Below are 10,230 nucleotides of genomic sequence, written 5' to 3' on the forward strand. Positions count from 1 at the left end.
AATACCTGAACACAGTTATTCATTCTATAGGGCTCTTCTGTGTGACCAATTGACTAACCCAGAAGTGACAATGTGTGTCTCCATCATTAAAATGTCTGCCATCTGAAAAAGCAATGTTCAAAGCAGACTCTTCAACCACCATGAAGCCTTCAGATGACTGGAGCCCTGGTTGATAATATTCCTGCAACTTTGAAAACTTGAACTAGAACTTAGCTCCCAAATTCCTGATCTGTACTAAAGTTTGAGATACGAAATGATTATTATTGTTTCAACTATTCTGGGTTTGTAATAAATAACAAATATGAGTCCCCTCACCTTTTTGTACAGATTGAGCATCAACCCAAGACTGCCTATCGGTAGGCAAGCCCCTACCATTGAGTTTCATCACCAGCTCAAACAAATTTCTTTTCATGCGAACAAATCAAACAAATTTCTTTTCATGTGAACAAATTTGACCATGTGAGTTATTTTATTAAGTACATACTATAGTAGAACACAGCTTTTACCTAATTAAACTAAATAAAAAAATTGAAATGAAAAACATTGCAAAAATAGTCAAAGAAAAAGCTATCTTAAGGGGCTGAAGAGATAATGGTTAAGAGCTCTCGCTGCTCTTCCTGAGCACCTGATTTCAGTTCCCAGTATCCACAGGGTGGCTCACAAACACGGGAAACTCCAGCTCCAGGGGATGGGATAGACCTCCTTAGCCCGGCAGCCGCGCACACACACACAAATGAAAAAAAAAAATCAAATAAAATTCTTTTTTAAAAGTCAATCTTAACATAGTGTCAGGTTGAAGATATAGCTCAGTTGGTAGAGGGCTTGCCTAGTAAGGATTAAGCCCTGGGTTCCATCCCAAAGCACCACTTGTTGAGGTGAAGACACAAAGATCAAGAGTTCAAGGTCGTCCTCTGCAGAACACTTTCAGTCAACTACAGGAGACACTGGGGGCGTGGGGAGGGGCGGTTACTACAATTGCTTTTCTACTAAACCGCCACTACTCAGCGGCAATAAGATGCTGAGACTGAGAGGTGGCTCCCATGAAGTTCGCTCGTTTCCTAACGCTGACTGGAGATGAAGCTTCTGGAAACCCAGCCCTCACATTTGGTCACCTCAACTAGGTGGGAACTTGTCAAAGTCATCTGGCAGCCGAAGCTCTCCTTCCCGTGCTTCTCGACAGTTACCCTAGTAAGGAGCGCGTGAGCACCCAGGCAGCCTCCAGGTCCGGGGTTCTCCTTGGTCCTCGCTTGCCATTGCGAGGCCCGGGGTTTCTCATCCTCCTCATCCAGCGTTGCTAACTAGAGGAAAACTCCCTGCTACTCAGGCTCCCCGCTGCCCTCCGTATGGGACAGATCAGGGGAGCACACCATGATCTCGTTGAGCGCTGAGATGACATACAAACCTGCCCCGACTGGGCAACCGCTCCTCCGGGTCATGCGCCCTGCAGCAATGTCCACAGCGGAGGGGGTCGGACAGCAACTTGAGCAGTTAACGTGCAGGTTCCAAGTGTGCAGTGCCTGCCTTAACTACAGGGGAGCCCCAGCACGAGGGCGGATGCGCATGCTCATTGTGCCGCTAAGGCACTGCGGCCCGAGGAGAGACGCGCAGGCTTCCTGGGTGCACTTCGCCGCCAGCGTTGCGTAGCAGCACGCATAGCTCTATGGGAAATGTAGTTTCTCGGGCTTACCATCTCAGGCACGCCTCCCTCCTGGGCTCAGCGAGGGACTACCGCTCCCGCCCTTCCGGCAGACAGGAGCGCGCAAGGACGCGGACTGAAGGGCTGGGCGAGAGCGAAGAGGGCGGGACGGGTGGGAAGGCCACGCACGCGGGGGCGTGGCCCTGGCCGGGAAGCCGCCGCCGCTCGTGGTACGGATCTAAAGGGGAGAGCGGCGGAGACAACGCCAGGCGTGGGCGCGAACACTCCCGGTGGCACTCGGTGTTCTTAGGTCCCCTTCGCTATTGGCCGGGACGCGGGAGAGCGCGGCGGGGGCGCGAGGTGGGAGCGGCCAATGCGAAACTGGCTGGTGCTTCTGTGCCCTTGCGTGCTCGGGGCCGCGCTGCACCTCTGGCACCTCTGGCTCCGTTCCCCGCCGGACCCCCGCAACACCGGGCCCAGCGCGGCAGGTGAGGTGAGGGGCTGGGTCGCTGCGCTCGTGGGAGGCCGCGGGGGATGGCAGAAGGGGCACAGGGAGGGCTCGGACGTCCCAGTAGGGACGGAACAAACGAGTCTTTTCTTTGGTGTCGGGCGAACCCAACTGTTCAGTTTCTTATCAGCGTGTGCTCAACGGCCCGCGTCGTGGTCGAGGGCCCGGGTCACAACTTGGGGCGCTTCTCTCCGACGTGGGGTGGGGGAGCGAGCTTGCCGGTGCTGACGGTGTTGGCTTTGCGTGTCAGGACTCACTTTGCAGCGAGGAGGGACTGACTGTACTTTGGGGTCTCTGATCGTGATCATGAGGTGAGCCAGGAAAACACCTAGACGTGAGCTAGGGTTCGTCTGTGAGTGGAGTCGCCCCTGTAGTTCTGCTTGGGTGGCTTGCTAATTTAGGAGCCTAGGAATACCGGATTCTTCTTTAACTTCGCGTACGTTTGTCCCCAAACTTCATCCATCGTAGGAATGAAATCTTTGTTCTCATTCGCTTTACAATCTGAAGGTGCGTTTGCCCACAGTGCGTACCCCGTGTTGTCCTGCCACCCTCAACACTACTTTCGTGTCTCCTGTGTGCCTTTTTCAAGTTTTTCCCGGAATGCTTATAGATAACGAGAACTCGATAGTTATTTTAAAGATAGGGTAATGCTTGTTTTAATTTTTAACTACGTTAGTTAGGATTTATCTTACCATTTCATATCCAAACAGATGTTTTCTTTTCGGAAAGTTTTAAAACAGGCTTCACAGTCATCCCAGAACCAAGTCTTATACCTTATTTAGCAATCCTCAAAACTCCGACTGTTCCCAGATTACACTGGAGTTATTTTAGTAATGATCTCTTTTCCTATTAGACAACCACCATTTTTTTTTGGATAGGCTATTTGTGTGACTGAAAAGAATGACTTCCAAGTGGTATAATAAAAGTACATTATATGTATATTTAGCTTGTGAGATTTTTACAAACTAGTTAAAAAAAGGGGGGGGTGCTTTGCCACCTAACATCTGTTGGGGTTGTGCTCACTCTCTTACTCAAAGATGAGTGAGTTGCTGGAATCTACATGCAGAGCCACTGTAGAATATATGTGACCTTAACATTAACAGTCTTTTGGTGTTCAACACAATAAACCTTGCCTTTGAGCTTGTATTTAAGTAAGACTGCAAGCAATTTTGGGGTTTGAAACAGATTTTTTCCTGATGTCTTAGTGCTTATCCATTTAGGCTAGACTAGATTAAGGAAGCAAACTGTAGGAAGACTCAGGGTTATATGGGGGTCATACAAGTTGTAAAATTTAATTTTGTGTTGATATTGAAGCTTTGTCAGATAATCAGTAGGATGTTTTAATTAGACAGAATCCTATCCCACTCTCCTCCCATGGTACTTCAAAAACAAAAGCAGAAGTATTTTGATTGCAAAAAGTTCCCACAGGTCTTTTTCCTATTTTGCTGTTGAAATATTTAAAACATTTGGGCATTTTTACTTTCTGACCACATACATTAAGCCTAAAACCTGAGATTTTACTAAGTATCTTTCTCTTGAAGTTTGTTTTCTTTTCTGCTATATGTCTGGAATCCAATTTAAGCCACAATAGTGCTTGTTTACATTTGTGTGTCTGGGTTTATGTGCATGTGTGTGCGCTTGAGTGCACACACTGGCCCAGCGCGGAGCTTTTGTAAAAGTTGAAGGACGACTTGTGAGTCCGTTCTCCCCTTTCACCATGTGGGTTCTGATTTTGTGATGTTCAGGGTTTGACTATCAGACTTTGCACGTCCTTTGACCCGATAAACCGTTTCATTAGTCCAATAACTTTTTGAAAGGGAAATTTATCTTCCCTGAATATTAGAAAAGCCCTCTGGCTAATGGTTGGTTCAGCATACAGTAGAGGGCTGCTGGGCCATCTTCTCTAGTAGGTCGGAATTAGCAGATAATTAACGAAGTGCCTGCCCTCCAGGTCTTAACCATTTGAAAGGGAAGACCGAATAAGACTATAAATATATCATGGGGATGGTGAGTATGATGAGGAAAAATGAGGCAGAGTTCTAAGATTTGATCAAGGAAGGCCCATGTGGAAAGGTGACAGCTGAGCAAAAGGACCCGAGGGAAGTAAGTCATGTCAGCACTAAGATTAGCAACTTTTCTAAGTAGTGACTTAAAAAAGCTGAAACCAGCCTTAGAGCACAGCTAGTTAGGAGGAAGGGCTCTTGTGAAATATAGCACACCGTTGGTATAGACAGGGAAGGAAATGATAGCCGGGGATGTAAACTGTGACTTGATTTTTGCAGACTGGTTTTGGACAGTGCCTTAGCAGAAATTATGCAGTGATCAATATAGAAATCAATATAGATCTTATGTGATTGAGAAAAGGCTTCTCTTTTAAGGTATCTGGAAAAAAGGAAGCCAGAGCTGTAAAGAAAAGTGGCTTATCACCAAGTACATAGTTGATAGACTGGGCAGGCAGTTCAAAGACAAATTGAGCTTGATGTCCAGCTTTTGCCTAGGGTTGGTTCTTCCAAAAGTATCCCGCTACGCCATATCTCAGGATTTCAGTTCCCATGAATATAAGCTATAAGAATTTAGTCAGCAAAACACTCAGGTCAGTGCCTGAGTCACTCCTGGAGTGACTCAGGCACAGTGAGTGTCTTAGTTTGGGTTTTACTGCTGTGAACAGACATCACAACCAAGGCAACTCTTACAATGACAACATTTAACTGGGACTGGCTTACAGGTTCAGAGGTTTAGTCCATTATCATCAAGGTGAGAACATGGCAGCATCCAGGTAGGCCTGGTGCAGAAGGAGCTATTCCAATACCTATTCCAACAAGGCTACACCTCCTAATAGTGCCACTCCCTAGGCCAAACATATATAAACATCACATTCCAGTCCCTGGAATAAGTATGGGGCCAAACTTACCCGTGGCATAATAAAAAAAAGCAACAACAACAAAAAAAACCAAAAAAAAATTTAGTCCTACTTGCAAAGTCCACATAGTCTAGAGCACTCTCAACAGTATTAAAAGTCCGAAGTTCAAGGTCTCTTTTTAAATCCATCCCATGACTTAACTTTAATCCTCAAAGCAAGACAGGAAACCATCTGGGCAAACTCCAAACTGCATCTCCAAGTGATGTCAAAGCAGCCTTCAGATCTCCAACTCCTTTTTCATCTTTTTTGACTGCAACAAACGTCTTTCTCCTGGACTGGTTCCACTCCCTGTTAGCAGTTTTCCTCAGCAGATAACCCATGGCTCTAGCATCTTAAAATCCTTGGGGTCTCCAAGGCAACATCATTGTTACAGATTCATCTTTCAATGTCTGGGATCCACACATGATCTTTTGGACTCCTCCAAAGGATTGGCATCACTTCTCCAGCTCTGTCCTCAGGCTTCACCAAGAGCCTCTCATAGTGGCTCTCAAGAGCTTCTCTCTTCATGGTGCCAAGCTTCAAACCCTTTGCACGACTCCTTCAGTCCTAGGCCATCAACTGCAACTGGGGCTGCACCTATACTGATGGCCTTTCATGGCCTTTCACAATGCCAAGCCTCAGCTGCTCTTCATGACCCCTTTCATACCTTCAAAACCAGTACCACCTGGGTGACACTTACACATTACCAAGGACAGCTGCAGAATGAGGTACAACCTTGGCTATCTCTGGAACACAGCTTCTTTGTGCTTTCAGAAAACACTTCCCAGAAGATTTTACCTCAGTGATGCTGGTCTCTTCTTAATCACCACTAATTTCTTAGCTCCAGGTAACCAGCATCAATTGTCCCAGCAGTTCCTTCTATTCTGGATTCTAAAGCCAGAACCATGTTGCCAAAGCTGCAGAGTTCTGCTGCTTGCTGGGGCTAGAACATGGCCCCCCTGTTCTATTACAAAATCATCAGTTTTCTCTTTTCCAACTCCTTCACTGTCCAAGCTTGACTGTCCTGGAACTTGCTCTTTAGACTGACTGAATTCAGAGATCTACACATCTGTCTCCTAAGCACTGGGATTAAAGATGTGGTTCACCAAGCCTGGATTTAAGTTTTTCTTCGCCTAGAACTTGGTCTGTTCTATGCTGGCCTTGATCTAAGAGTTCTGCTTTTCTTTGCTTCCTGTGATTAAAGGTTTGTACTGCCATGCCTGGACCTAAACTTAGCTGGGTAGGATCTTGCCCAGGTCACTATTCCCTTAATTCAATTTAATATCTTTGAACACAGGATTCAGCTCCATTTCACTTCCTGGCCCCCCTTTAATACTAGAACCATATATTTTTCCTTTTTCAGCTTGGTGCTCTTGTTTAAAACGCTCTTCATAAGACTTAGCCAGAGAACAAAGTCCAAGATGGGTGGTTCTGAGACTTCCTTTGTCAATGCAGTTAATTTGAGTCTCTTCATCTTAGCTTCAGGCAGGCTCTTTAGACAAGGGCAAAAAGTAGCCACATTCTTCACCAAAATAGCACAAAAACAGTCTGTAGGCCACATATTGAAATTTTTCCATTGAGACCTCTTGGGCCAGGTCTGCATAATTCAAATCATTATCAATAACAAAGTCTTCCTTATTCCTTCTAGGTTAGCCCATCGAGCCCCATTGAAAACATTCGAGTGCATTCCAAATCCTAACATCCTCATTCTTCCAAACAAAAGCATGATCAGGGCTATCACAGAAATATCCCAGTGCCCGTCTTAGTTAGGATTTTACTGCTGTGAACAGACATCATGACCAAAGTAACTCTCTGAGCCATCTCTCCAGCCCTTATAAGGACAACATTTAATTGGGACTGGCATACAGGTTGAGAGGTTCAGTCCATTATCATCAAGGCGAGAATATGGTAGCATCCAGACAGGCATGGTGCGGGAGGAGCTGAGAATGCTACATCTTCATCTGAAGGCTGCTATCAGGATACTGATTTCCAGGCAGCTAGGACTAGGGTATCAAAGCCCCCACAGTGACACACCTATTCCAACAAGGCTACACCTCCTAATAGTGCTACTCCCTGGTCCAAACATGTATAAATCATCACAGTGAATATTGGTAGTAGGGAGATGGCTAAAGTATGCCAGTATGGTTCATTGATGCTGGCAAGTGCACACTATAGTGACCCAGTTGACTGACTCATCAGTAGCTCTGTAATGGGCTCTTATGTTTTCCTCATTTTCAAAATTTCTGCCTGATTGTGATGGATATCATCAAGACCATACACATGCTGGGGTTTGTTGGTGGTTTTTTTTTTTTTACTTCTTAGGCTTATTTTGAATAATCAGTTTCGAGGTTAACTTCCCTTAGCCTTTAATATCCAAGGTTATTGCAAAGCCTAGCAAGTTGCCAGACTCTCAGGATAGATTACTTACTAAAATAGTCATTGCTCTTGGGGCGCTTGCCTGGGGTTGTGAGTTATTCCTGTCATTGTGGAGATCTTGTTCCCTGTGGGCCTGTGCCATTTAGCATAGCAGACGTAGAAATGCTCATTTTGAATGGATGAATCAAGAGAATAAAACTGAGACGAAATGAATTTTCTACCTATATTACCTATTTACATGCCATGAGGACCTTATAACTTAAATATATTTCTTTCATGAAGGAAAACAAGTTCTGTGGAGGAAAAGTTGAAATAATTTTTAAATGAAAGGAAAGAAACGTGGTCTGTACTTCTTCTGGGTTATTTTCAATATGGTACATGTTTTGAAGAATGTATTTTGAAAATGTTCTTGTTGTATCACACACATTATTTTCAGGTATGTGACTGTAGATTAATATATTTTCACAAGTTTGGCCCTCTCAATCGTTTAATTTTAAAAAGAAAATCTGTGGGATTGGGAAGCTAGCTCAGTTGGTAAAATGTTTGTCTTCAAATAAGCATGAGGAACCGATTTAGATCTCTAGTATCGACTTCCCAAAAGCCAGGCGTAGTGATGCACAGTTGTAATCCCAGCACTTAGGAAGTGGAGACAGAAGGATCCTGGGACTTACTGGCTATCCAGCCTAAATAGATCAGTGATGCCTCAAAAAAGAAGGTGATCAGCATTTGAGGAATGAAATGCCAACAAAGTTCCTACCTTCCTAAGGTACTGAGTGTGTATTCACAGTGTGTCCTGGGTTTTGTTTTGTGTGGCTTTTTGTTTGGTTTTATTTTTTTGAGACAGGTTCTCCCTCCCTCCCCAACCCTCTGCTCCTATCCCCCTCTCTGGCTGTCCAAGAACTCACTATGTAAATCAGGCTGGCCTCAAACTCAGAGACCTATCTGCCTCTGCCTCTCCGAGTGCCTGGATTGTAGAAATGTGTCATCAGGTCTGCCTCTAGTGTACCCTGTAAAAGACTTCCAGATTACAGTCCTACAGCAGTGAGGCAGAGTAGCTATTATCTCAAGATTAGTGTCAACATTCTCTTAAGTACCTTCCATTTGATTTTTACCATTAAAGAAGACATTTGTCACTTAAAATGGAGAAGAAATCTAATGTAATGTGCTCTAATTCAAACTCAGTGTTTAGTGAAGTTGGGCTTTTTCCTCCGGAGGTTATTGACTTCTATCATGACTTGTCCCTTAGTGTTTCTGTCTTGATCATCCATCCTCCCGCTCCCTTCATGTTTCTAAATACTGGAATCAAGCTAGGTTTCCTATGCTTTTCCATATAACAGTAAGATGAGTATATAAAATGAAACTAGTGAAAGGAGCTACAAGCTTGAGTGACTGACTACCTGGGTCCTTAAAGTACCCACTGAAACTTGTATCCATTTGTATGGGGAGTCTATTGGATGGGATTACATGGGTGGTTGTGTGGTAGAACGTGTTTTTCTTAATCTGACTGCAGTGTATCTGGGAATAGAAGTTCTCTAGGAGACCAAGATACACTCTGGATTCTTTGCAAGAAAAAGATTGATGCCTGCAAAGTAAAGCAGTTGAACAGAAGTGGCTTAGATGGGAGTGAGAAGCAGGGAGAAAGGACATACAACAGAGGTATACAGTACAATAAAAAAGCTGTAATCCTCAGGGCTGTCACATGCTGGTGGTTATCTTTGTATATATATTTAGTTGTTTAAAACAAACCCACAGACCTCGTTTGTCAGCAATATGGCTGACTCATGGAGAAACTAGTAAAAGTTTACAGTCTAAACAGAAACGAGATTTAGTGCCCAGAAAGGTATGGAATTTTTTTCATGGAGAAATTTGAGACTTTCAGAGGTTAAGTTATGTGCTGTGTGTCATATTTCTAAGTGACCTGCTTTGACTAGATACCACAGAGAAGGTACTATTTTGAACTCAGGGATATTTGAATTATTTTGAAAATTTGTTTTTGTCTAGAAACTATTTTCTGATGTCAGATTAATGAAGGACAGGTTAAGTGTGACTTTTGCCTTTTGGCCTTTTACAGATTTTGTTTTTTGTTTGTTTGTTTAGTTGGTTTGATTTAGTTTGGTTTTGGCTTTTTTGAAACAGGGTTTCTCTTGCATAGCTGCAGCTATTCTGGAACTCAGTCCGTAGACCAGGCTGGCCACAAACTCATAGAGATCCTCCTGCCTCTGCCTCCGAAGTTCTGGGATCAAAGGATAGTGATCAGCATTTGGCCTTTTATAGATTTTTAATCTTTTTATTTTATTTTTCATTTTATGTGTATGAGTACACTGTAGCTGCCTTTAGACACACCAGAAGAGGGCATTGGATCCCCATTACAGAGGGCTGTGAGCCACCATGTGTTTGCTGGGACTTGAATTAGAACCTCTGGAAGAGCAGTCAGTTCTCTTAATCACGGAGCCATCTCTCCAGCCCCCAATTTTTAATCTTTTAAAAAGACACTTTGAAACAGAAACAGAAATTAAAAATTAGAATTTAAGAATTCTAGCTAGGTGTGGTGTTTGACAGATGCAATCTAGCATTTGGAGGTGGAGGCAGGGGGATGGGGAGTTCAAGTTGAGTTTCTGACCAGCCCAGAACCATGACCTTATCTCAAACAAAAAGATTTTTTTCCTCTATCAGTTTTTGAATGATTATGAAATAGAGCCGGGCAGTGGTGGCACATGCCTTTAATACCAGCACTTGGGAGGCAGAGACAGGCGAATTTCTGAGTTCCAGGACAGCCAGGGCTACACAAAGAAACCCTGTCTCAAAAAAAAA

At 44.1% G+C, this 10,230-nt stretch overlaps 1 protein-coding gene across 2 annotated transcripts in view; it reads left to right on the forward strand.

Annotated features, from left to right (window-relative positions):
* Positions 1-1,842: 1,842 nt before the first annotated feature.
* The window catches only part of B3galnt2 (beta-1,3-N-acetylgalactosaminyltransferase 2), a 42,608-nt gene continuing 34,220 nt past the window's right edge, over positions 1,843-10,230 (forward strand). For both annotated transcript variants that reach the window (XM_029547405.1, XM_029547404.1), the window contains exon 1: positions 1,843-2,124. In XM_029547405.1, the coding sequence (XP_029403265.1) occupies positions 2,010-2,124 (115 nt within the window). In that variant the 5' untranslated portion in view covers positions 1,843-2,009. The remainder of the gene's footprint in view (positions 2,125-10,230) is intronic.

Source organism: Mus pahari, chromosome 16, assembly GCF_900095145.1.
Source record: "Mus pahari chromosome 16, PAHARI_EIJ_v1.1, whole genome shotgun sequence".
Classification (NCBI taxonomy): Eukaryota; Metazoa; Chordata; class Mammalia; order Rodentia; family Muridae; genus Mus; species Mus pahari.